Source organism: Physeter macrocephalus, unplaced genomic scaffold (genome assembly GCF_002837175.3).
Source record: "Physeter macrocephalus isolate SW-GA unplaced genomic scaffold, ASM283717v5 random_117, whole genome shotgun sequence".
In the NCBI taxonomy this organism is placed as follows: Eukaryota; Metazoa; Chordata; class Mammalia; order Artiodactyla; family Physeteridae; genus Physeter; species Physeter macrocephalus.
The window spans coordinates 12,049-39,124 of NW_021145403.1; the positions used below are offsets into that span (position 1 = coordinate 12,049).

The following is a 27,076-nucleotide window of genomic DNA, read 5'->3' on the forward strand; positions in this document are numbered from 1 at the left end:
GGGAGGCCACAAGGCGAGGAAGGAAGTGTCTGACCAGGGGAGCAAAGCTCGGTGAGGCCGTGGGTGGGGGCCACGGCCCTGCCCTCAATGGCCGACACCCGTCAGCCGGGCTCTGGCCAGGCTCTGGTCTGCAAGGCGGAGGAACCCAGCTTAGCAGGGGCCGAGGCCCGGCCCACCTGCCTTCCTGCTGCGGGGGGCCCCTCAGTGACAGCCCGCAAGCCCCTCCTGGCTCCTCCACCCACCCCCACCCCGTCTTGAGCCCACCAGCCGCTCCAGGGCCAGCTCGGAGGAGGTGAGGCTGGGGCACGCGCAGGCGAGGCGGAAGGAGCCAAGAACCGAACAGGAGTCGCCCCTCAACTTTCTGCCACAGACCGTGCTCCCCGCCAAGGCAGCCGAGACGCGGGGAGTGGGCGCGCGAGCGCAGAGGCAGTGGCTCTGCCTCTCACACGGACGCCCATCAGGGTAGCGTCTGCGCCTCGTCTCCTCACCGGTGACACGGGGGTAAAGCGCCCACCTCGGGGGTCCCCGCAAGGCTTAATGAGGCCACCTGTGCAGAGGGCTTTGCAAACGCTTAACAGACGTCAGCCGCCCAGGAGCAGCCTGAGGCAGGCGCTGTGATGGACTCCACTTTATTGATGAGGAGACCGGGCCCAGAGTGGTTAAGCCGCTCCCTTAAGGCCCCATAGCGAGGCGGACGCAGAGCTGCGACCAGCACCCAGGCCTCTCTGCCCCCTCACCAGCCCCGCCCTGTGACGTCTGGCAATAGACGGGGCCACCGTCACCGCCTGAACGTCTTGTTCCCAGCCAGCGCGCTGGCTGCAGCAGGCCAGCCCTGGGCTCCCAAGCCCCGTATGATTCATCCCTGCACAAAAACCACAAGTGACGTTTTGAATTACCCACTGATTCTCTTCCTACCAATTGTAGGAGGTTTGTTTTAGACAGCTTTCAGGGCTGAGACCCCTGAGAAGGGGCCCTTCCCTCCCCTCCCGGGAGGCCTGGGGGGCCGGCGACGGGCCGGGAGATAGGGGGTGAGTCCCTGCTCAGCTGGACGTCAGCATCCCTCACTCTCTCCTCCAAAGCCTGCACCCCCCATGTCACCTCCCCACACCCAACTCCCTCCATAACCCCCCCCCACCAGTGATGGGGCTTCTAACCTACATCCGTCCCCTGAGGATACAGCGTGGTGTGCACAGCCCAGGCCTCCCCTGGCCCGGTGGATTGAGGGCATCCGAACTCCTGCAGGGCTTGGTCAATGCAGATTTGGGGTCCCTGGCCCAGGGATCCTGATTCATCAGGTCCGGGCTGGAGCCTGGAAGTCTGCATTTCTAACAAGGTCTTGGTGACATTGCTGCGGCTGCGGGTCTGAGGACCACACTTGAAGAACCCCTGTAGGTAAACCGAGTCGGCACCCCCAACCTCACCACCCGGCAGACCCAGCCCTGGGGCCGGAAGTCTGGACTTCGGCCTGTGCTGCCCGCCTGCCCCCCGCCACAGAGCCCGTGAGCCGGGCGCAGACAGCCCGGCCAAGAACTGCCCTGCCCCGTCTCCTGCCTTTGCCGCCGGCTCTCCAAAGCCTGAACTCTGGGGGCGCCCACTCTCCCCGCCGTCGTTCACTCGTCGATTCCTGCATCGTCCCTGCGGGAGGCCCCCTGCATCCCCGGCACTGACCCAGGCCTGGGGCTCCGTAGCAAGCCTGGGACCCTGCCCCACTGCCGCCGGGCCTAGAGGGTGCCCCGGGGCGCCCCGACAGCCCCCTCACCGCTTTCACTCTGGTCCTCCTTCCCAGAAATGATTTTCGTCCTCGTCAGAGGGACGAACTTAGTCCCAGAGCTAAGAGGGGAGGCCGAGTCAGTGGGGACAGAGTTCCAGCCTCCCCGGCACCAAACCTGTGTCTCCTGCCCGGGGGCCCCGAGGTGAGGCCCGTGTGCCCAGCGGCCATTCCACACGCCCCCTGGGCCCTGCCCCTCCTCCGGTCACCACGGCACAGAAAATGGCATAGCCACGCCCAGGCGCCAGAGCAGAAACCTGAGGGCCATCCCCTTCCCCCGCCCCACGGCCAGCGGAGCTCCGAGTTCTGCCCCCTGCTCCCTGCCTGGAGTCCCCCATCTGTCCTCTGCCGTCTCTGCTCGGCCACCCCACTTTGCCAACTTCGTTGCGGCCTCTCCGCGATCCTGCGGCCGCCTGAACCATCCTCCTAAAATGAGGACACGTTCCCGTCCCCAATTCCTCCAGCAGTGGCCTCAGGATGAAATGGAAACCCCGCAGTGGGCTCGCCCGCCCTTTTAGACCTCCTCTCAGCCTCCCCGCCTCCACACACCCTCAGCTCCGGACACGGGACTTCTCGAAGCTCCCGGAGCCACAGATGCTTCTCAGAAGGCCCTTCTCTACCCCACCTGCCGCTAAGTTTCAGTGGAGCATTGCCTCTTCCAGGAAGCCTGCCCTGACCACCCTGACTGGACGAGGAGCCCTCCTCCAGGCCCTGGTCCATTGCTCTTTCCCTGCACTTAACCTGTTGACGTCATCTATTTAATCATCTGGAGAAACCTGAGTGTCAGCCCCACGTCATACTCCTGTTTGTATGCTCAGCGCCCGGCACAGTGCCTGACACACAGTAGGTGCTTAATCAGTGCTCATGGAGTAAAGGAATGGACCGACGGAAACACGGAGAGGAGCCTTCTGACCAAAGACAGTGCAGGAAATCGCCTCTCAGGGCTCAGGAGGGATCCTGCCTTTTCCTGGCGTCCTGGAATATGGTCGGGGTGCCCATGACCAGGGGTGCGGGGGAAGGGTCGGCTGGGAAGCTTCTCGTTCAAGCTCTTGGCACTTGGAGTGTCCAGGCCCCAGCTGCCCCCTCCCCCAGGGAAGGGCAGCCGCAAACTCTCGCTGACATTGACACAGGTGATGAACCGTTTTCCCCTCCAACAATGAGCTCAGACAGACGTAGAGACAGCAGCTGGGCAGCTGGGCCTTTGTGGATGTGAAACTGAGCCCTCAGAGGTCACCGTGGGCTATGCCCAACCCCCTCCACCTGGCGTCCAGGGCGGGGCCAGGAGTGCCGGGGCACACGGTGCCAACGCCGCAGAGGGCCCTGCACTCTCTCTGTCCACCACTCACCCCAGGACGATTTTGCAGGCACCTTGGGGCGGAACTGGCTAGGGAGGGGTCTTCTCAAGATCAGAGGTTCTAAGGAAGTTCCCTCAAAGCCCAGCCAGGGTGAGATGACCTGTCCAGAGCCCCGCACCTCCTTCTGGGGCCGGCTTCGGGGGTCCCGCACTTTCCACGCTGGGGCAGAGGGGTGGGAGCGGCCTCGGGAAAGCGGAGGCCCCTTCTGTGCGCGTCCCCCCCCCCGGACCAGTGCAGAGACGCAGCCAAAGGTCCGCTCACGGCCTCACCCACGTTCCCTCTCCCTGTCAGAGGGGTTGTCTGTAGGAGGGTCCACAGCCCAGATTCCTGCCCTCGCCTTGCTCCTGGCCGGTCCAGCAGGGGACACGATGCTGCAGACACAGAACTGCACCCCGATGGAGGCTGCAGGAAACCAGCGGGGCAGAGGTGAACCTGATCCTCCAGGCAGACCCATCTCTTCCCCATCGTGGACTTTTGAACGGGTGGAGCAGAGGCACAGGCACAGGTAAAACTGCTGATGCCGGGCTTCCCTGGTGGCGCAGTGGTTGCGCGTCCGCCTGCCGATGCAGGGGAACCGGGTTCGCGCCCCGGTCTGGGAGGATCCCACGTGCCGCGGAGCGGCTGGGCCCGTGAGCCGCCGCCGCTTTCACGTGTCATTTTCACTTGATTGAAAACTATAGTTAGTCGGACTTCAGTGTTGGTAGATTGTTTCTCAAAAATGAATACAGTGGGCCTGTCACCTCGAGGGAAACAGCTGCCAATTAAAAAATTCAAGCTTTCAAGAGAAAATGCAAATCTGGGAAAATTTGTATCTGCCATTGTGAGCTCGACAGTTTCCCAAATATGTAGACTTCTCTGATAAGATTGGCAGTGATGTTAAAGAATGAAATTTTTACAGACTCACTGTATAATGTATGAACTGTGTTCACATTGGGAAGATCTGCGTGTTTTCCAAATGACCAGTGAGTAGTGTTACAGAATCACCCTAGTAAGAGATCCATTCAAAGTGCAGGATAAATGTGGGTTTTCATGCAACCTCATTGAAGAATGAAGGCTTCATTGATATGGTTTCAGAGTCCACATTGGAACTAACCTTCAAGAAACTCCCGCCTGTTGAGTTTTGATACAGTAACCCAAGAAGAGTATTCACAATTCTCTGAAAAGACGATTAAAATATTCTACTTCTCTCTTTTCCAACTACATATCTGTGTAAGGCTGGATTTTTTTAAAATTTATTTACTTATTGGCTGCATTGGGTCTTAGTTGCTGTGCATGGGCTTTCTATAGTTGCAGAGAGCGGGGCCCACTCTTTGTTGCGGTGCGCGGGCTTGTCATTGCGGTGGCCTCTCTTGTTGTGGAGCACAGCCTCTAGGCATGCGGGCTTCAGTAGTTGTGTCTCGAGGGCTCTAGAGCGCAGCCTCACCAGTTGTGGCACACGGGCTTAGTTGCTCCGCGGCATGTGGTATCTTCCTGGACCAGGGCTCGAACCCGTGTCCCCTGCATTGGCAGGCAGAATCTTAACCACTGCGCCACCAGGGAAGTCCAGGCTGGATATTTTTTGTGAACTTCAAACAAAACATATTACAACAGGTTGGCTGCAGAAGCAGATATGAGAACCTAGCTGTCTTCTATTGAGCCAGACATTAAAGGGATTTGTAAAAGTGTAAAACGGTGCCACTCTGCTTATTAGATATATTTTTTTAAAGATTTATTTATTATTTATTTCTTTTATTTATTTTTGGCTGCGTAGGGTCTTAGTTGCGGCATGCGGGATCTTTCATTGCACCGTGCAGGCTTCTCTCTAGTTGTGGCGCGCGGGCTCCAGAGCGTGTGAGCTCTGTAGTTTGCGGCACGCGGGCTCTAGTTGAGGCGCGCGAGCTCAGCAGTTGCAGCGCGCGGGCTTAGTTGCCACGTGGCACGTGGGGGTCTTAGTTCCCTCGTCCCCTGCGGTCGTAAGGTGGATTGTTTACAACTGGACCACCAGGGAAGTCCCTTATTAGATATTTTGCTTTGTAATTTTATTATTAAAACCATTATTTATAGTAACTAATGATAATGTATTTTGTTTGTATTTATACATTTGTTATTTATAACATTATTAAAAATATTTTATTTACGTTGTACAGGCTTATTAGGTACACCTATTTGGGCTTACATAATAAGATGTAAGATGGGCTTATTATTATAATTATTAAATAACTCAATCAATATTGAAATTTTTTTCCATTTCCATTTCCAATATGGCAAATATTAGTAATCGTGACCGACAAACAAAAGATTTTTAGAGCCCTCAGTAAAGTAGAAGGGTCTTTAGCCCAAAAAGTGTGAGAACCACTGTTCTGTTTTTAGCAGATTATTATTGTTATTATCCTGATTAATTTATTTTATCTGTCAAGTTAAGCTTAAAAAAAGAAAAATGATCCACAAAGAGTGAAGTATGATTTTGCTCCTGTCTAGTGGCAGCCCAAAACAGGAATAATTAAGAAATTCTTAACATCCAAGTTATTGTGTGTGGATCGGCCATGGCTAACCTGGGGGTTTTGTGGCTTTGTGGTTTCACAAAATGCGCCTTAAATGACAAGTTAGGGAGACTTTGATAAGGAACCGCATGAAACTGGGGTTTTCACTTCAGTCCTTCTGGGCGAGAAAACTGCCTAAGTTCTAGTTCTCATCATCGCCACCAGAGGGCGCACGGGGGAAGCGCGCGCGCGCGCGTGTGTGTGTGCGCGTGCGCGTGTGTGGACTTACTCGTGACCCAGCGACCACGTACACACGGTCGTCTGTGTGCCTTCTCTCCACTTCATCCCTCCCCACCCACCCACCCACCCCGCTGATACAGTCAGGCGTCCCCAGTCGGGTCCGAATCCATCACCCGCTCAGCCTTCCCTGCTGTCCACTCGTGTCCACACAGGTGAGCTGGGCCGAGCCCAGCGCTAAACCCGGAGACCAACAAACACAGCTTACGGGTAGACGCGTGTGCAGTGCAGTTACTGTGACCCCCGTGTAGCTGCTCTGACAGGGGTTTCCCTTCCTTAAAGTGAGGGTACCTGCGTCTAAAAGGCCCCCAGAGGATCTGAGTGGTTAAGGGGTTCTTTATTTTGAGGGGACTTAGAACTTCCTCTGGAAAGTTTTGAAATCCGTAACATCCAAACACGTCATTTGGAAGTCATCCACTTTCACAGGCACACCAAGGCTGGGGGCTCCAAGAGCCTCCGAAACCCAGTCAAGGACACACGGGGGGGGGGGGTCCGATCCAGTCGTGTGTACACAGCTGTCCCCAAGGACTCACAGTCCTTCCAGAGAGGGGACCCCTGCGCCCGGCTCCTCTCTGGGGTGACCGGGTGACGCTGAGAAAGGGCCGCAGGGGAAGGGCCGCCACTAGAGGGCGGTGCTGAGCGGGGTCTGCAGGGAGTGGGTGTTTTCTGATGCCTAAGACGCAAAGGTATGAAGAAAATTCCTGCTGCTTTGACACTAAGGATATTAAGGTTCCAGAGCAGCATGGAGGCCAGGGAACCACGGTATTTCGGAGCCTGTGACAAAATGATATTCGTTCTCACCAACACCTTCCCCCATGGACAGTCACCTCACAATAATTCAGGGAGTCCCACCCGGGGTGAAGTGCACACTTGGCACACCTCACCTATTAGCCTCTCCCCAACCTCGATAAATGTGAGTTCTTCTTCATGATTCAGACTAAAATCTAGACAGACGGGAGCCTTCACCTCCTGCTTTTGTGTCCACATAAATGTATAAAAAACTCCCCAAACAATCGTAATAACACTCAATACCATATGTGCTTTATTGTAGTACTGATGAGGCACAATGAATTCTCTGAGAGGAGACCAGGTTTTTTAGGAAACATCGGAGTTTGTCAGGGAACCAGGGAGAAAGGGCGTTACAGACCCAGGCTGGTCTGAACAGACACAGTGGCAGGAAAATGCATGGGGGTGGGGGGGGACGATAGGCAGCTTGCTCTCGCTAGAGTGTGAAGGACTAAGCTGGGGGCAAGCAGGAGGCGAGCTGGGAGTGGCTGTGGGGTGATGACAAGCCCCAAGCCTGGTCTGCACCCCAGGGGCCAAGGAGCCTGGACTCCGTGCATTTACTAGAGGTCTGTTAAAGGGCTGTAGACCAGGTGACACAGGACGACGTGAATTTTAGAAGGTTCACGCAGACTGCAGAATAAAAGCTGGATCCGAGGGTGGAAGAATTGGAGACCAAGCGACCAGCTCAGAGGCAATTACAATAATAATGATAATAAACAAATATAGAAAAATTTAAATATAAGTCATATAAAATACAGCAGTACAATAATAATAGTAATTAGGGTGGCTCCTGAGGAGAACCTGAACTAAGGCAGCAGCAGTGCCGTGAAACGGACGAGACTTCGACTGAGGAAAAACCACACGACCTAGAAGTTATGAGTTACGTTATATTTGGGGACCTGAGGACTCCAGCCCGGGAGACAGCCACGCAAAGAGCTCTAAGGAGCTGCTCCGAAGAAGTAGGGGAGGAGCCTGGACATATAGGCATTTCTGTGGGGAAAAAAAACAAAAAACAACGTGTAGCTGAACATCAAAAATTTCCCGCTAATCACGAAAACCAGACATCGCAAGTTAATGATTTGAGTGCCTTTCTATGGATGGGAAGGTGCAAGAGTCTGGGCTCACTGAAATTATTCCTGAGATATGCATCTCAGCTCTCCCGGGCCGGTATCCTGTTTTTCTCCATCCTGAGTCCCCTCAGGGCGCAGCATGGGGGACGGCTGCAGTGGCTGCTGTTACCGGAATGGCAGACAACGTTTTTTTATGAGCAAGACAGACCCAAGAGGCCCTCAGGAGGATGATCTTCAGCTCTAGCTGTTGACCGGCGTGTGTTGGGAGGGGAGGGGCAGAGGCAGTGGGGGGGTGACGGAAAGAGTCTAGACCAATCGGCTGAGTCGACAGGGTGGGTGTGGTGCCTTAAACCGGAAGCAGAAGTACATCACAGGGGAAGAGCTGGTTTGGGAGGAAGCTGACGAGGTCCACACTGGACAGATGGCACCCAAGATGCTCAGGGGACGGGCCAGCAGCCTGGCCGGTAGCTGCGGGGGGGGGGGGGGGCTGGATATCCCAGTGCAGAGCTCCAGGGGCACATGGTGCCCGGACAGGCAGACTGGGAACCCCCAGTGCATCCGGCGAAGGCCTGGAGAATACGGGCAGGGTGTGGGGATAGGAGAAGAGGGGGAGGGGAAGAGAGGGGAAGAGGACACCCGAGGGGTTGGGCACGCAAAGGCAGTCAGGGGAAGGAATTCAGAGGAGGAGATAAAGAGATGTGGGTAGAAGGAGATCAGCAGGATGCCCTAGAAGGCAGGGAAGACAGTGGGTGTCGGCACAGTCGATGACACAGGCGCAGGCATAGCTCAGGATACGGGCATCACACTGAAAAGAAGAGGACAGAGCAAAGTTCACAGACGGAGGGGTAACAGCCACCCCTCCCACTTCTGCCCCGGAAACGCTGGCAGCCAGCCTCGGACGCCCTGGCAAGAGGGTGGAGATCCTGATCCAGGAAAAGCAACCGTCCCGAGGAAAGCACTGACGTCTGACAGGCCTGCAGTGAGGCCGTGGGACCCCTGGAGTTAGACCGAAGGACCCCAGCCGCACCCACACACAGAGCTTCCAGCGGCCTTTGAGTGCTTCCGATTCCTTTGTATACGTGGACATTGAGGGGCCGCCAGATATTTGAGGAGAACGTCTAATTTGAAGGGAACTAAAGCATTCAAAAGTAAAATCTGGGGAAAAAGCACAAAATGCAAGGGACGGAGCAAAACTTCAAAAACAGATCGAGGAGATGCGGTGTCCGTGAAATGGGAGAGAATGCTGCAGAGAAAAGGAAAGGAACATTCGGAAAATGAAAAGAACTCTCAGAAATTAGCAAGACGATAGCAACAGTAAAGCATTCAGTAGATGGGCTGGATGGGAAAGTGGAAGAAATCTTCCGGAAAGTACAAAAAGGAATTGATCAGGAAGGATAAGAAAATTAAAGGCCCATCCAGGGGGCCCAGTGTTTTACTACTTGGAGCTACGGAGGGTCAGACAGCCTAGGAGACAGTCACCAGAGACGCTGAGCCCACACCTCTCAGGACTGAAGCGATGAGCCCAGCTCCATGAGGACCAGGAGACCAGCTTCCGGAGAGAAAAGTGGTCACACACCAAAGCCTGAAAACTTGGGCAGCTACAGGCCTCTCAGTAGCAATACCAGAAACCAGAATACAATAGGAGATGCCTCCAAAATCCTACGCGACAATGATTTCCAACTAGAATGCCTCAGATGCCCAGCCAGACCATCAACTGACCGGGAGGGCGGAGGAAAGATGTTTTTAAATATGTGAAGCTTCAGAGTTCTCGTGTCTCTTTTCTCAAGAAGCTGCTGGAGGCTGGGTTTCGCCAAAATGAAGGAACAACCCACAGAAAGGGAGGGCTTGGTGCCGGGAGCAGGGAGTCACTAGGGCAGAGGCAAAGGGAAGTCCCAGGTCGGTGGGGAGGAAGTACCCAGTGACCAGCAGCTGCAGCATGACCAGCACAGGTTAGAGCAGGGGCGGGGCGGGGGCGTCATGGAAGAAAAGAAAAGAGGGGGAGGGGAGGAGGACACTGTCCCAGATCCCCCGTGGGTTCCGATGAACTGAGCTCTCTCTGCCACCAGAAAAACGGAAGCTCATGCAGTCGTGAACACACAGACAACCAGGCAACTGCAAACAAGGCAGAACTCAGCTCCAGGGAAAATCATAGTGCTGGGAAAAGGGAATATTAATCATAATACACTATGCCGGCTCTGTTGTGAAAAGTATTTACATAGTCAAATTATGTAAAGACTTTTAATTTAACCAGATACAAACTAAACTCACTGAGAAGGTGTGGGGGGGATGGATGGGTGGGAGGGGGAGGGGGGGGTTACCCATCACGTGTAGGAAGGTAACCGTGGTGACTGTGGGGCTGGAGACTCAGCCCACCGGGACTGCAGGCAAAGGGTAGGCAGAGTCGTGGGGTGACCTGGGTGAGCTGTGAGCCCCCTGCCCAGGGCGGAGGCAGAGGCATAGGGAGGGGTGCTCAGGCGTTTATCTCGTGGCTCTCTGCCAGTTTCCTGGGGACCTCAATACCTTCATTGTCACTAAAGTGTCAGCGAGCAGGAGTGGCCCTGACCATGCCCAGAGCATTGAAGTCTTAACAGGGGGGCCTGGAGGAGGGAACTTCCTGACTCTGCAGAACTGACCCACCGATCAGGCGACCCTGGACGGGCCACTTAGGCACCCTGAACTTCAGGCTCGTCTGTAAACCGGGACTGCAAAGCTGCCATCAGGGGGGCTTCCCTGGTGGTGCAGTGGTTAAGAATCCACCTGTCCACCAATGCAGGGGACACGGGTTCAAGCCCTGGTCCGGGAAGATCCCACATGCTGTGGAGCAACTAAGCCCGTGTGCCACAACTACTGAGCCCACGTGCCACAACTACTGAGCCCGCGTGCCTAGAGCCCGTGCTCCACAACAAGAGAAGCCACCGCAATGAGAAGCCCACGCACCGCAACGAAGAGTGGTCCCCGCTCGCCGCAACTAGAGAAAGCCCGCGCGCAGCAACAAAGACCCAACGCAGACAAAAATAAAAATTAATTAATTAAAAAAAAAAAAGCTGCCGTCACGGGTTGTCGCGAGAATCAAATTAGATAACGTCCGAGGAGAGCCTTTGTGGGCATCGAGAGTTTTGAGGGCCTCGTGCTGAAACCAGATGCAGTACGCATTGCCTGGAAGCCCCAGGCCTGAGCGAAGCCGGCGGTGACGCCCCACGTGCGCCCTCGGCGGTGGGGGGCGGAGACGCCGCACGTGTGCCCTCGGCGGTGGGGGGCGGGGGGTCCCACGTGTGCCCTCGGCGGTGGGGGGCGGGGGTCCCACGTGTGCCCTCGGCGGTGGAGGGCGGTGAGGTCCCACGTGTGCCCTTGGCTGTGGGGGGCGGGGGGTCCCACGTCCAGGCAGCTGACCCCACAGGAGGCTCAGAGGTCAGGAGAAGGACCTGTGGACCCAGGCGTCATGGACCAGTAATAACTGCCAGAGCTACTGGCCAGCTGGACACAGCCAAGCCTCAGAGCCTCAGGTACCTGTGGGACAAGTGCCCTTGATCCCTGTCGTTCGAGGTTTTGTTCCACCGTCACCGAACTCTCACCTGAAAAACCCTGAGCCACGGCGCTGGGACACACAGGGCTGGGTTCCTGGGGGCCTCTGGTCACAGCGTCTTCACCAACCTGTCAACACATGACCTTGTTTTATGTATATTTCTGTTTAGAGACACTTTATCTAATATGCACCGAAGACTCATTAACATTGAACTCGTGGCCAACAGCCCTAGATCTTACACCTTAAAGAAGCCCACCTAACGTGTTTTCTCCAAAAATCACGTCCCAGCTTCCTTGAGCTCAGGACACCAGAGAGCCCTGCAGCATCAGCTTGGGGGCCATTTTAAACACTGGAATCACCAACAAAATCACAAATATGCAAAAAATGTGGCACTAGATACTTGTTTACAGTATGAGACGGAAACTGGAAGGCAGACACCATCTTGTTCAACGTCAGCTGGGAGCATGGGCTGCGGGTGACATTTTTCACCCCCGTGCACGGGAGTGACCATAAAGGCCCCGGGAGTGGTGATCAGCTGTTACAAATAAATTTTAGCAAGTGGGCTGATCTGCAAATACGGATTCCACAAATAATGAGCAGTGACTGTTATTAAGCCCATTTTACAGAGCAAGAAACTGAGGCTTATCCAAGCAAACAGCTACACCTGACCAACAAGTGACAGAGCCAGGATTCAGACCGGCCAAGACTGCAGCACCGTGTGCACCAGCCCCAGGCCCCGCCCACCACCGCAGCCCCATGTGCACCGTCTCCGGCCCCGCCCATGACTGCAGCACCGTGTGCACCAGCCCCAGGCCCCGCCCACCACCGCAGCCCCATGTGCACCGTCTCCGGCCCTGCCCATGACTGCAGCACCGTGTGCACCAGCCCCGGGCCCCGCCCACCACCGCAGCCCCATGTGCACCGTCTCCGGCCCCGCCCATGACTGCAGCACCGTGTGCACCAGCCCCAGGATAGCTTCTCATTTACGGCTGAGGCCCCGGGGCCCGGAGAGGATGCTGAGACACCTAAGGCCGCACAGATGTTGGGGCAGTTCAGGCTGAACCCTGGCCCTGGACCCGGGGCATGTCCTTTCTCACAGCTGCACCGCTGCTTCTTGAAGTGCCTGACCGTCTGCGTCGTGGGTTCTCCCCTCCCAGAGGTCGGAAGATGCCCTCAGGCCGCTGTCACCGGCTCAGCTCCGGCACTGCAATGAGCGCCTGCAGATGGGGACACCAGGGGGCGCCCCCCAGCCCGAGCGGTCCAGGAAACGGGAAGAACAATGGGGGGATTGATGCAGGCGCCCTGAAAGGCAGATTGTTCAGATGAAGAGCCTTCCAGGCTCCCGCCAAATGCCCAGAGTGTGTGGAATTTCAAGGAAAAGCTGCGTAAATGAGAGCTGTCTGGCTGGGACCCCGGCCCCTCTCCGGGGTGCTGCAGGCTCACCCTGGGCCCCAGAGGCCGGGCCTGGCCAGGTGGAGGCGGCAGGGGAAGCAGAGGGAAGGTGGAGCCAGGGGTGAGAGGAGGGCTCCCTCCCCGCCCTCCAGATGGCCTCCGCCTCTGGATACACTCAGACAAGCGCCCTGTCCCCACGCCGGCGCTGGCGTGGACCCCAGGGTGGCCTCGGGTAGAGCCTTCCACCTCTCTGAACTCTGTTTTCTCATCTGTAAGGTGGGACCAAGCATCCCTCCCCTTTGTGCCCAGGGCCATTGTGAGGGCCAAGGGGGAAGGGCTGGACAGCTCAGCATCAGGCTGCTTTCTGGTCAAGGCAGCCCCCTCGAGCCGCACGAGGACCCGGCCCCTGCCCCTCCGGCTCGCTGCCCAGCCCCACCTTGCTCCCCAGACCTCCAGGGGACCAGGCGCAGCACTGGCCCCTGGCGTGAGCTCCCGGCCTCCTCCAGCCCAGGATCTGAACTTCCGACCACCCCCCAAGGCCAGGGAGTGGGGAGAAGGATCTGGGCTGAGGGCACACAAGGGCTCCTTGTCCTGCTGGGCAGCCTGGCACCGCCTGTCCTGTCCCCAGAAGGAGTCTCTCTGGGACTATTGTCTTTCTGGTGTGACTCCGGGGAGGGCAGATCAGGGCCATGGGGCCAGGCCGGGGGCCGTGGCCTGCTCACAACGCACGCCACCCCCTGGAGCGCTGGGACCAGGTTTCATCCGGCCCACCCCAGCCCAGGGCCAGCCAGCACTTCTGTGCCCGGTGGTGGCTCCGCCCCTGGCCCCTTCCCTTCCCCAAACCTCAGCTCCCAGCCTGTCTTCACAGCCTCTGTTCCACCTGTGCTCCTTCGCTGCTTTATTAATTGAATTATTTACAGTTCTTACTGTGCACCCAGCAGAGTTCCAGCCCTCATTAGCCTTCAGTGAAATGTAGTGATAGCCCAGCCACCAGCCTAAGTCGCCCAGGCGGGGACCTTTACCCTGGCCCGGCTTTCCGTGTTTGCCACTGTCCCTCCTGGCGGCCGGCTGCTCCCGGGCACCCCCCGGGGTCCCCTTGCTGCTCTGCCCCAGCCCGTTCTGGGCCCACAGACCCCAGTTCCGCCCCAGCATCAGGCAAGCGCTGCGTGATTTTGAGCAAAGGACCCAAAGTTTCTGGAGTGTGTTTCTTTATCTGCAAAGTGAGAAGGGCTCATCTCTGCTCCAGGCTGTGGGAAGATCAAACAAGATGGTAGTTATGAAAGCCCCGTGACACTCGGCCACCAGCCGCACAGCAGAGAAACCGTCGCTGTGGTCCACCCCGTGCTAGCAGGCAGCCTCCGCAGCCACCTGGAGATGAGGCTGTCCTGGTCCAGCTCCTCGGAGACCAATGATAATGATCCCCGCGGAGGGTAGTGTCCCAACTTCACGAAGCGTTTTCACACCCTTCAGACCGTTATAACTTTCCCAGTGGATCCAGCGAAAGAAGAGGTGGGGAGGGAACATGATGTGGGACAGCTGGAAACGGTCAGCATTACCCGGGTCATCTCTACAGGATTTACTATCTGCCAAAGAGACACAAGGCCAACCCCCTAGACACACTGGTGAGGGAGGAGCCGAGCAAACAGATTTCAGCAGCCCCACTCTGGGGCCAGGATGGGTCCTTCCAGCTGGTTCACGGTCCCTCCCAGGGCCCCACAGAGTTCAGTCCTGAACAAAGGCCTTTTGGGTGCTGGTGGTGAGCAAAGAGGAGGTGCACGTGCCCCGGGCTCACCCTCCCTGGCAGGGTCCCCGCCAGCCGCGCCCCCGCCCTTCCTGGCTTCTGGCAGGGTGGGCGGCTTTAAGTCCCTCAGGAAACAACGCTGGGGCCGTTTGCCAGCATCGCGTGCGTGAGCAGAGGCCCAGGCCCGGGGAGCCATCGGCAGGCCTGGGGAGTGTTACGTCCACAGGATGTGCCGGGACCCAGGTGTTCCCGTGGCTGTGGGCGGTCTGGCGGGGACTTAGCCTCCGCCTCTGCCGGGCTACCACACCTGCCCTGGGGGAGAGATGCTGCTCTCGGGGAAAGGAAAAGAAGAGCCCGGCTCTGCGGCCGGGCCTCCCACGCAGGTGCCAGGGGAGGTGGGGGGCAGCCAGCAGGGAGATGCCAGGAGGGGAAGGCGGGGCTGGCCCTGTCTGTCCCGACCTCCCTTCACGTGAGGACACCCACTGGCAGCAGGGAAGTCGGTCTGGGAGTTCAGACTCCGGGCCTCACTTGCTGGCTGAGAACACGGTGCTAAGAATATGAGAATCTGCTCTGTGCCCCAGTTTCTTCCTTCCTGGGCACACCCTCCAGGTAGGCTTAATGATAGCCCCCCAGAATGTCCACATTCTAAGCCCTGGAACCTGTGATTATTACCTTACGTGGCAAAGACTTTGCAAATGTGACCCGCGTTAGGGATCTTGAGATGCGGAGATGACCCTGGGTTATCCGGGTGGGCTGTGAAAGTTGTCATGTGTCTGTAAGAAGAGGTACACGGAGCGTTACAGACAGAGGAGGAGGGGGCAACGCGACCACAGAGGCAGAGGCCGCAGTGATGGGGCCACAAGCCAAAGGACCCTTGGAACCCCAGAAGCTGGAAGAGGCCGGGGCTGATTCTTGTCCATCGGCTGGGAGGAAGTACAGCCCCGCCGACACCCTGACTCCAGCCCGGCTTCAGCCTCATGCTGATTTCGGATGTCTGGTCTCCAGGGCTGTGAAAGAAGGGACTTCTGTTGTTTTAAGCCACCACGTGTGTGGTCACTTGTCACACCAGCCACGGGAGGCTCTTGGCTGCGTCCTCCTTGCACGAGGAGTCCGGTGCCCGGTCTGGCTCCCAGCAAAGTAGCTCATCTTCTCTGCCGGGCTGGAGAACATCCTTTTCAAGGAGTTTGTCTTCTCCGCCATACGGATAGTGCTCTTAAATGGCCAAGGACATCGTTCCGGCCTGGAAACATTCCGGGGTGTCCTGGGCTAAACAGGCTGGCGAGAGAAGGTGCTTTGCCCACGTGGGAGACAGCAGACCCGCCCTTCCTCACCCCCAGGCCCCAGCTTCCTCACGCGGCCCCCAGGACCACTGGACCGAGCCCTGAGCATCCGCTCTGGTCCCTCCCTCAGCCCAGGGCATGCTGATGTCTTCCACTACTGGCCCACTTTCTGAAAAGGCTGACAGTTTTGTCAGATCTGGGGAGCAGTGGAGACGAGAAGGCGGAGGGAGATTCTAGAATCTCAGGCACTAGGCAAACACTGAACTCTCCCTGTGAGCCAAGCACAGGGCCAGCCCGGAGATGAAAGGCAAGCAGAACATGGTGCCTACCCCGGGGCGGGAGGGTGGAGGCAGACAAGCAGACCGAGGCTACGGCCGTGAGTGTGTGAAGAGCCGGGCGAGAAGAGAATCCTGACGACAGCACCCGCCTCGTTATCTGATGCCAAGTGACAAACCGTCACAAACCTGCGGTGTAGACGACCCAGTGCGTCATCTCACAGCCTCTAAGGGCCAGGGATCCGGGCGTGCCCTGATCCCTTCTGCCCTGGGGTCTCACAGACAGCATTCAAGTCGTCGGCCAGGAGGGGCTCTCGCCTCAAGGTCGGGCCGGGAGGGACCTGCTTCCAAACTCACATGGCTGTTGGTGGGACCCAGGTGCCCGTGGGCCGTCGGTCAAAGGCCACTCTCAGTCCTGCCACGTGGGCCCATCCAACGCGGACGTTTCCCTCGTCAAGAGGAGGCAGGGAGAGCACCACGATCAGGGACACGGGCGTCAGGATCTTACGTGGCCCTAACTGCAGACGTGACAACCCGTCCGCTCGCCAGGCCAGTCGCTCTCGAGGGCCGGGGTCCACACGAGCCCTGCAGGGGGCGGAGACGATGGGGGCTGCTTAGGGGCTGCCTGCCACCGGGACTCCCAACCCGGGTCTCAGAGGAACAGCGGGGACCAGCGAGCTCAGCAGGAGCGGGGGGCTCAGAAGAGCGTGGCGGTCGACTGAGGAACCGGAGCAGCAGGGCCGCCAGGCAGAGAGCAGACCTCAGGGAAGCCGCGCCCGGCCCGAGCGCGGCCCAGGGGGTTACGTTTTACTATGTGCCCACTTGTGTGCCCTGACCTTACTTATTTGCACAGTGTTCTGGGGAAGGAGAGGGTTCTTGCTCTGTCTCCATCTGTGGAAGCCGACCCCGGGCAGTAAGAGCGTGGCCGAGGCCACCTGCCCACGTGGGCCCCCTTCTGCAGGGAAGATTTGATAAGGATGGAATCTGGCAAAGAAAAGCACAAGGCAAGCACCAGTCAGAGGAGGACACAGGAAATGGAGGAGGGAGGTCGCCCTTGCGGCCAGGACCCTGGCCTCCGAGGCTGAGTGAACGCATAGGAGCTCGCAGTGTGTGCGTGTGTGTGTGTGTGCGTGTGTGTGCGTGTGTGTGCGCGTGTGTGTGTGTGAGACACCACTCAGCAGACTCCACTCTCTAAATCTCCACCGGGCGCCTGGGCCCCAAGCCCCGAGGCCCGCACCGCAGCCCTGCGTTTCCTGCACCCCGAGCGCTTACTCTCCCCCAGCCCGAGATTCACCACGTCATCTATCAGGAAATAGTCCAATATCACAGGCTGTTGTGATAACACAGCAAGATCACATCTGAAGGTTCCTGGAGGCTCAGAGGCCTGGGTAGAAGCACAGGGTGAGGACAAAGATTAGAGGGTCGGGGAGGGGTCTTCCAGAGACCTTGCTGGGAGGGGGCTTTCTGGAGAAACAGACCATTGTGGCTGGACCCCCGGGAGGGGAGAATACACGTTGTCACTCGCGGTTTGGAAGTGGGAAAGCTTGGGGTCTGACGTCTCCCTTTGCGCAAGTACTGAAAGCTCCAAACGGCTGCCCAGACCACCCCAGTCCAGTACAACTAATTGCTGCTGTTGGAAACACTTTCTGAGCTCCGTTTGTCCTTGTATCCGTCTTGATTAGCGCGGAGGCCCGCCTCCCTCGCCACAGGGCATCAGCCAAGGCTCCCAGGGCCGGCCTGGGCCCCACTCTGCCCTCTCCTCCGGGCTGGGTGGGCGACAGGCTCTGGGAACTCGGGCGTGGTGGGTAACCTGCCCTCCCTTCCCGGGCAGGGGCACAGGCGTGCGTGTGCGTGCGTGTGCGTGCGCGTGCGTGTGCGTGTGTGCGCGTGCGTGTGTGTGCGTGCGTGCGTGTGCAGGGCTCTGGGCCGCTGGAGCGCAGCCTGGCTAGCGGTGCCGGTGGAGATCGTGGCGGCGCAGCTCAGTCTAATGACGAGGAATCTTGACAGATCCTGACCTGCTCTCTCTCTCTCCAGCCTCCTTCTAACCAAGGGGGCCCCGGAAGCAGTGGGAAGAGCCTGGGCCCCCCCACCCTGGGCCCTGCTTCCGCTCCTCCTGGTGGCACTTCTTCGTCTGGACAGGTGGTAAGTCTGGCAGAGTCTGTGTGCGTCTGGCAGGGTCTGTGTGCAACTTAGGCCGCACCCCGAGGGCTCGATGTCGGTCCTGAGTACGTTAATTACACGCGGCTTCCCCCCGAATGGGGATCAGGCGGGCAAGGTCGCGGAGAGGATTTCTACGCGGCTGTGGGCGTGCGTGTGCGTGTGCGTGTGTGTGCGTGCGTGTGTGTGCGTGCGTGTGCAGGGCTCTGGGCCGCTGGAGCGCAGCCTGGCTAGCGGTGCCGATGGAGATCGTGGCGGCGCAGCTCAGTCTAATGACGAGGAATCTTGACAGATCCTGACCTGCTCTCTCTCTCTCCAGCCTCCTTCTAACCAAGGGGGCCCCGGAAGCAGTGGGAAGAGCCTGGGCCCCCCCACCCTGGGCCCTGCTTCCGCTCCTCCTGGTGGCACTTCTTCGTCTGGACAGGTGGTAAGTCTGGCAGAGTCTGTGTGCGTCTGGCAGGGTCTGTGTGCAACTTAGGCCGCACCCCGAGGGCTCGATGTCGGTCCTGAGTACGTTAATTACACGCGGCTTCCCCCCGAATGGGGATCAGGCGGGCAAGGTCGCGGAGAGGATTTCTACGCGGCTGTGCTCACCATCTGCGTGCTGTGTCCCTTACAGGCACTCTCTCCACCACGTCTCACAGTGACCCAGGAAGCAGACCATCATCGTCTCCGTTTTAATGGGAGCCAAGTAGCGTGGCCAAAAAGACACGGCGGGATTCCCCCTCGCGGCTATGATTAGCGCTTTGGTGGTCAGCGGCCACCAGCACGCCTGCTTGTGGGTGACCTGAGTCACTGCCCACACGGGCATTTCCTGAACGGCTGCCATCTCACCACCGTCTCCCGGACTCCTCCCAGCCCCCCCAAGGCTCCCCACACCCTTCTCCCTGCCCCCAGGTCTCCCTCCTCTGCGACCACCACCAGCCCTTCTGAAGCAGCTCACCGGCACCCACCCTGTTCTCCAGCGGGCCCAGCCGTGCCGCTCTAAGAACTCTCCTAAAGAATCTGCATGATGGCACTTATACGTGGCCTCTAAAAAATACAACAAACTAGCGAACGTAACAAAGAAGAAGCAGACTCACAGATACAGAGAACAAATTAGTGGTGACCAGTGGGGAGAGGGAAGGTGGGGGCAAAATAGGGGTAGAGGATTAAGAGGTACAAACTGTTATGTATAAAATAAATAAGCTGCAAGGACATAGTGTACAACACGGGGAATACAGCCAATATTTTATAATAACTATAAATAGATATTGTACATCAACTATACTTTGATTTTTAAAAAAAGAAAACTTAAATTTAAAAAAAAAGAATTATTTTTAAAAAACATCCAGAGACACAGAGATTTAAATATTTCTTTTTTTATATATAAATTTATTTTATTTTTATTTATTATTTTTGGCTGTATTGGGTCTTCGTTGCTGAGTGCAGGCTTTCTCTAGTTGCGGCGAGCCGGGTCTCCTCTTCATTGCGGTGCGCGGGCTTCTCATTACGGTGGCTTCTCTTAATGCGGAGCATGGGCTCTAGGTGCGCGGGCTTCAGTAGTTGTGGCTCGCGGGCTCTAGAGCGCAGGCTCAGTAGTTGTGGCGCACGGGCTCAGCTGCTCCATGGCATGTGGGATCTTCCCGGACCAGGGCTCAAACCCGTGTCCCCTGCATTGGCAGCCGGATTCTTAACCACTGCGCCACCAGGGAAGCCCCAGACACAGAGATTTAAATAGGCAAACGTTCGTTGCAGCCTTATATATAACAAAGGAAAAAACAAAAACACATGGGGATCCAACGAATGAGGGATTGAATGTCAAATAAATAATATAAACATAATAGAATAATATACAGGCATTAAAATATTTAATGTCAGGGCCTCATAACACAATATGTTAATACATAAAAAATCAAGATATAATACACATAACGACCCATGTGTGAAAAATAATTACATAATATAAATCGTATATAATAATTATATATTACATATATATTTGCATAGGAGTAAATGTAGAAGGAAATCTACCAAAATGCTAGCAAAGATTATCTCGAAGATGGGAACACAGAGATGATATTTGTTTCCCTCGTTATAATTTTCTGTCCTTTCACATTTTTCTTCAATGTAATACAATAAAGGGGTGTGTGTGTAGGAACAGGGGCTTTGAGATGGGCTCCCCCCTGCCTGGAGAGAGAAGCGGAGATCACGGCCAGGAGCTCCAAGGCAGCCACCTCCTCTGTGCTCACCTGTTGTGCTCCCAGGCCCTGTGCCACCTCACCTCTTCCGGCCCTGGCAACTTTGCCCAGGCCAGGTCTCCCCCTGTGCGTTCCCCGCCCCCTGAGAGTCAGACTCCTAACCCCCTGGAAGGACCACCTGAAACGGTCCCTGCATCCCGTCACACCCCTCGAGCTCTGCCCCCACCGCGCAGCCCTCCTCCCCGTCCAGTCTGCCTGCTCCGGCTCCAGTACCCGGCAGGTGGCGCAGGCTCGGCACTGGTGCAGCAGGGGTGGAGCTGATTGGAGAGCCCCGAGGACACTTGGTTCTCCTTCCTCCCTGCAGCCGGGCCCTGACCGTCCTCTGAGGACGGCAGGAAAGTCTGCTGGCGCCAGCGTGGGGGACGGAGGAGCCCGTGGGCCGTTGCACAGTAGCTCACAGCCCGGGGCTCTGCATGGTCCCTTCTCAGGGCCGAGGGCTGTGGGCGGGGCTGACTGCTGAGATGGGGAGGGTGGGAGAGGCCAGGCTTCCCGACCCTGGGCAGGGCTGGGAGGGGGGTGACCAACGGTCCCCGAGTGCCCAGGAGTGAGGGGCTTCTGGGGACACAGAGCTTTCAGTGCTAAAACCGGGAGAGTCCCAGGCAAGCTGGGATGGCCGGTCGCCCCAGCAGGGGGGTGAGCCCTACCTGTGGGGCTCTGGGACCCGGGTGCTGCTACATGGGGTCACGTCTGCTGAGCCCAGAGCCCTTGTCCCTGCAGGATGGGGTCCCTGTACCCAGGGGATGAGACAAACAGCATTTGGGCCAACACAGGACCGGCACCGTCCCCAGCGGTCTCACGCCCCTCCCCCGACCCGGGGTCCCTCCGTTGTTCCAGGGGGTCCTGCCCCAGCCTTGATCCCGTGGGCACCCACAGGTCCTCCCAACCCGGGGGCACCTCCCTGTGTCTCCTCCTGTTGCAAGGCCTGGCTGCAGTCACCCCTCCACCCCTGCAGCCTCCTCCACCTGAGTCTGCGGAGGGTCCCTTCTTGGCCCTCACGCGGCCCCCAGGCCTCGGTGCGTACTCTCCGTGCCCGCCCGTGAGCCCCCTTCTCCCAGGAAATCGCGGGCAAACTCACTCTGTCACTCACCTGCTCATCCTGTGAGAAGTACTCGTCTGGTGTGGATTCAGAGGACACACCTAGAGGCCCGCTGCCCAGTCGAATCCTGGCTCCTCTGCCAGTTAGCCGCTGTGTGACTCCTGACAAGTCACATAACCTCTCTGGGCCTCAGTTTCTGAACATAAAACCTAATCCACAACCTCAGCGGCTGGGCGTTCCACGACTCCCTCGTGCTGACCGTGGGTCAGTGCCCACGGAGCAAGCTCGGTTACCGTTTGCCGTCGTGATGATGAGCCGCCTGCCTCGTCCCAGGAACTCGGAACACACAAGTGACGGGAGTGACCGACTGTCGCCAGGCAGTGTGGTGACGGGAGAGCCGTGGCTGAGGAGCAGAGAGCAGTTCCTTGGCCTGGACTGAGCGGGAAGGCTCCCCACGGCGGGGGGTGTGGGGTGAGCAAAGGCCCCCCAAACCAGTCCTGGGACCTGGCGCTTCCCACGCAGGGGGCCCGGCTGGGGACGGTGGGGACGGACACTGGAAAGAACCCTGACCTCGGAGGGCACACTCCCTGGGAGCTGGGACTTCCTCCCTGTGCATCGGGGAAACCTCGGGAGGTTTTAATCGGGAGGGTGAACTGCGTCCCGGGCGGGACACTCAGGCGGCCGGAGGAGGTCAGCCCGGGCTCACGCGCAGCCTCCTGGCAGCCCTGCACACAGCGAGTCAGAGTCTTGCCGGGGTCCCTGCGCCCGGGCCCGGGGGGGCGGCCGCCAAGGTGCCCCTACGCCCCAGCTTCCGGGAAAGGCCAGACGCCAGGGTCACGGGCGCGACGCCCGCTCCCTCCTGCCGTAGACCCTCTGCGTCAGGCAGCTCTTTGCACTCGTCCCCATCCCCTGCAACAGGCTGGCTCTTGCCAAAGCCTCAGCCCCCAGCCCAGCTCACCTGACTGGAGCCAGCCAGGCCCTTCTCCCCCGCCTCCCCACCCGGCCTCAGTGGATTCCCAGCTGCCGCCAGGCTGGGACTTGCCCCGTCTCATTTTCCCATTGATGACTCAGAGATCGGGCAGGGGTGAGCCCTGGCTGCGGAGGCAAATGGAAAGATGGTGGCGACTGCCCCGCCCTGGCCTGACGGCATCCTCGGGCCCCAACTGAGCGAAGTTTTTCCATCTCGTGCATGTCTGCTGGCACCGTCGGGGCCTCTGTGCCCCCGGAAGACCTTGACCTTGCTCTGTGGTCCAGCCGAGCACTCCTTACCAGAGTGGCGAGGACACCCCTGATCCCAGGAGGCAGAGAGACACCCCAGAGAGGTCACACATCTTTTAAAAAACGAAGCTCACCCCGCAAGCCCCGATCCCCGTGCCGTGAGTTCTTGGCGCCTCCAAGCGGCTACGGGGCTCGAGTGACTATCCCCATCCCAACACCTGCCACGGGCACTGGTGTCAGCCGAGAGTCTGTTCCAGGGTCTGTGCTGGGGGTCCGGCAGCAGCACCCCCTTTAGAGGGGCTGGGACCTCCTAGCAAGGGGAGCAGCCGAAGCTGGGTTTCGATAGGAACCAAAGCAAACTTGGAACCAACAGGGCTGGCTGCTCCCAAAAAGCAGGGAGGGCCAGGAGTCGGAGCCCGCTCCCCCCGGAACTGCGTGTGCCCCCGCAGACATCCCACACTGGCTGTGCCCCCTGCTGTCCGGAGCAGGCAAGCTCCAGAACCACCCCTGCAAGCCCCGCCGAGGACAGGACAGTGCCGGGCAGGAGGGCGCTGCCCGTGGTGCTCACACGCCTCCACGGGCACGGCAGGCCCTTCCTCGCCCTGGGCTCTGGGCTCACATCAGGTGTGTCGTCATCTCCGCGCCCCAGCGCCCAGCGCTGCGAGAGGCACTGGCACGTCTGCTGGACGGGTGTGTCCCGCACCCCGATTCCCCTGCGCACACACACGCTCCACGTCTGAGTGTCTGCACGCCTCCCTGAATCCTCACCGTCACCATCCCCAAAGTCGCCTTTGGGCTCGATGGAAAGAGCAAGGGTTCTATTTTATTTCTATTTATTTATTTATTTAGGATTCTAGTTTAGCGGCTGCTGTTTTAGAGCAGGATGGAGAAGCTAAGCCTTTCATGTAGCTTGCATCAAGGAAACAGTGACAGACACCGTGCTCTCCCCACCTCCTCCACCCACATATATACACGAGCTGCCAACCTCCCCACCTTTCTCCCAAAGCTCACGGCAGACATCACCAATCGATCACAGCACACTAGCTGGCACGGACGGTGATGGCACGATGCTTATCTGCCAGCGTGGGCTGGGTATGCAGCCTAAGGAGATCATAAATGAGATTATCTGTAAAAATTCCTTGGTAACTTGTAAGTTCTTATTTGATTGTAAGATGTAGTTCACATATCAGATAAGCAGGAAGCCGCAGAGGACTCTGAGGGACGGGGACAAAGGACAGAGATCGTGACTGGACAGGAGGAGGAATCCGATGGGGAACCAACAGGTTGGAAGCACTGAGGGACCTCGACTCGTTGCAGGGGACACTCGGCCTCCCTGCTCCTGCCAAGCAGCCACCGCCTGGCGACAGGGGAGGCCGGACGTGGGTCACCCGATCAGCAGTTTCTGTGTAACTCAGGCCAGCTGTGTCTCTGTAGCTCGCTTTCCCCACTGCTGAAATTATTCCTTTTCAACCATCCCGTACAGAAGACTTACGGTGTTAACGTACAAGGCCCAAGTGTGTAAATGACAGAGACAGGCCCTACCCAGAATGCAGAGCCGCCCCCCCGGGGAGAGCAGGCAGAGGGGCACCTCTCGAGACCGAGGTGGCCCGTGCAGGCCTCATGGTCCCTCCTCTAGGACCTCTGAGTCCATGTCCCCTGGGGTGCAGGGTCTCTCCCTCCCCAGGCTGGAGATTTCAGGATGGGGTGTGGACTGGGAAAGTGGGGTGAGGACACAGATGCTCCAAGCACCAGGTCTTAGCGGCGGGCAAAGAATTCCACTCAGCAAGCGAACAGTGTGGTCACTGCCCTTTGCAGGGCATGTGCATTTGTGGACGGGCGTGAAATGGTAATGGCTGACCCCGCCCCCACCCCGCCACCTCCAGGCCTAGTACCGCAGCGGGGGAAGAGGGGCAGGAGAGGGCAAGAACTGTGCAAAGAGAGGCCTGGATGGGTGGGGGTCCCAGAAGGACCCAAGCAGCAGATGACCCCCAGGTGTGGGCCTCAGACCCATCAGCTACCCCCGCCAAAGTAAAGCCAGAGGCGAGCCCAGGCGGCTCCTCTTCTGAGCGCCAGCCTGGCCTCCCGAGTCCTGGGGCGCTGGCTCAGCGCTCCCGGGGGACAGCCTTCCTCCAGGCACGGCACCAAGCCGGGGGCTGATTAGCAGTCTGCAGGAGAGATGCAGGGCCGCGGCGGGAGGGGGCTTGGAGGCCAGCTCTCCATCACGATCTCGGAGGCCAGCTCTCCATCACGATCTCGGAGGCCAGCTCTCCATCACGATCTCGGAGGCCAGGCCAGGCCGGTGGCCGGAAGGTCCTGAGCCGGTACGTCCTGAGAGTCTGAGTACCGGGGGGCTGGATCTTCACCCTCAGCCCCTCAGGGCCTTTGACCTGCTCCCCGGCCCCGGCGGCCCCTTACGCTCCAACGCCTCCTCCACGTGTCCACGGCCTCTGCCTCACCAAACGGCGCACAGTCACACCCCACGAGCCAAAGGGGGCACGGAAGCTGGCGAGAAAGAACAGCAGTCAGGGCAGGGCAGGCACTGGGGTGGTGAGTATCCCCAGTAGCTGTTTGTACCAGAGCTTCCCAGCCTGCTCCGTCGTTTCAGGAGAAAACAGCACTGGTACAACACCCGGTGATCACGGCAGGAGGCTGTTCCTCCCTGCCTCTGAGGCCTGGGGGATCAAAGAGGATCACAGCTCCAAGGACAGCAGGTCTGCCTCCTGCCTGGCCTCTCGGCGACCCCTCACTGCCCCCTGAGAGGCAGTTAACAGGAGGGCCGGGGGTGTGCAGGAGCGACCACCGGGCTCAGTGGACCCTACCTGGCGAGGTGAGAAGCTGCAGGACAGGGAGAGTCAGGAGGGTGGTGGTAGAGTGGGGCCGGGGGGGATACAGGTTTCCACGGGAGAAATGACAAGTAGATCCTTCCTCAACCTGCGCCCGGTTCCCCCGGGAGGGAGCGGCATCTGGGGAAGAGGGCACGGGGCCAGGAGCCACAGCTTCTAGGTTCTATTCCCGGCCCCTCCCCTGAGGCTTGCTGACCACAAACCCGCCCCCACCCCCTCCTCCAGCTACCCTTCTCGGCCCAGCCAGCATGGCGGGCACTCTGGGGCAGGTGGACAGGCCCACCCTCCTTGGCATCAACGGCCTGGCCTGCACACCCCCCAAATCTCCCGGTTTCCCAACGGCTCAGCCCTAGGACCCAAAACCCACCACCGAGAACAGGTAGTGGAGCTCCCAGGCCCAGCCCAGCTCCCACCAAGGTCCCACCTCGGGAACTAGGACTCCCTGGTTCCGGTCCCAACCCTGAGAAGCCTGCCACTGAGGGAGGCTGTCTTCCCGCCTCAATGCCACGGTCAGGCTCCAGGGTGAGCGTCATTGCAGCAGACAGGGGTGGGGGGCAAGCTCATCCCCCCCCCCGCCGCCCTCCCCAGCTCCCTGAAGGCCACAGCCCAGGAGCCCGGCCTTGGTGGGGGTAGAGGCCCAGCCGCCGGAAGGTCTGCGCCGCCAGCCTCTTCCACCTGGGTCAGGGCAGAACCAACCTGGGGGGGTGACGCTCATTCTGCCGCCTGCCTCTCAGGCGCTGCGGGCACATTCAGGACCCCTGCCCGGCACCCCGGGGGCAGGCCGGCTCTTGGCCCCAGGCCCAGGCACCCAGGGTCGACTCCCGGGCTTTCCCTCCCCACTGGCCCTAGGACGGCCAGCTTTGGGGCGGCATGCTTGGCGCGGGGGGGACCGGGCGGGCATTTCCTCCGAGGGGGAAAGAGGAGGCGGGAGGGCAAGAGGGAAGGGGGGCTCAGACCCCAGGAACTCACCTGACACGCCCCACGACACCGCGTCCACGGCCGCGGGAAGCGAAGCCGTTAGCCTGCGGTCTAGGACACGAGGGTCCCGGTCCCGAGGCTCTGCCGGGCGCGCACGGTCTGGATGGCCTGCTGGTTCTTGAACTTGACCAGGCCCAGGGTGATCTGCGCGTTCCAGCCGGGGTCCTCGGGCGGGCAGCGGAAGTCGATCTCGCCGCCGCCCTCGGTCACCAGCGTGAAGTAGATGTGGCGCCCGGTGCTCTCCACGCACTCCACGGCTTTGATGCGGGCGAAGCTGAGCTCCTTGGGCCGGCCGCCCGCGCCCTTGGCCTCGAAGAGCTGCAGCCCGCGCTCGGTGAGCACGCAGCGCTTGCGCTTCCACTGCTGCAGCAGCCCGCCGCTGCGCTTCTCCAGCACGCCCTCCCGGAGCACGGCCGCCGTCATGGGCGCGCGCTGGGCCGGGGCCGCGGCGCGCCCCGCCGCCTCTGCCTGCGGCCCGGCCGGCGCGCCCGCTGCCTCCCGCGCCGGGCTTCGGCCCCCGCCGCTGCTCCGCGCCCGCCCGCCCGCTCTCGCCCGTTCGCCCGCTCGCTCCCCGGGCCGTCTGCGCGTCGGGCGGCAGCTCGCGGGGTGTGCCCTCACATGTCCCGCGCCCGCCGCCCGCCTCCTGCGCCGGGCATTC

The 27,076-nt window shown here is 59.2% G+C and overlaps 1 protein-coding gene across 2 annotated transcripts; it reads right to left on the reverse strand.

Annotated features, from left to right (window-relative positions):
- Positions 1 to 24,856: 24,856 nt before the first annotated feature.
- Positions 24,857 to 26,932, reverse strand: PHLDA3 (pleckstrin homology like domain family A member 3). 2 transcript variants are annotated; one of them, XM_024130725.3, is made up of 3 exons: positions 26,410 to 26,932; positions 25,417 to 25,560; positions 24,857 to 25,099 (listed from the first exon to the last, which is right to left on the reverse strand). In XM_024130725.3, exon 1 carries the CDS (start codon positions 26,839 to 26,841, stop codon positions 26,470 to 26,472), a length of 372 nt encoding a protein of 123 aa, XP_023986493.1. In that variant the 5' UTR covers positions 26,842 to 26,932; the 3' UTR covers positions 24,857 to 25,099; positions 25,417 to 25,560; positions 26,410 to 26,469. The 2 variants fall into 2 exon arrangements, with proteins under 2 accessions (XP_023986493.1, XP_023986492.1); XM_024130724.3 differs by lacking the exon at positions 25,417 to 25,560.
- Between the last annotated feature and the right edge of the window lie 144 nt (positions 26,933 to 27,076).

What these genes read in the sequence shown, in the direction of transcription:
- PHLDA3 (XM_024130724.3), bottom strand. Translation starts at nt 26,841, where the DNA reads ATGACGGCGGCCGTGCTCCGGGAGGGCGTGCTGGAGAAGCGCAGCGGC.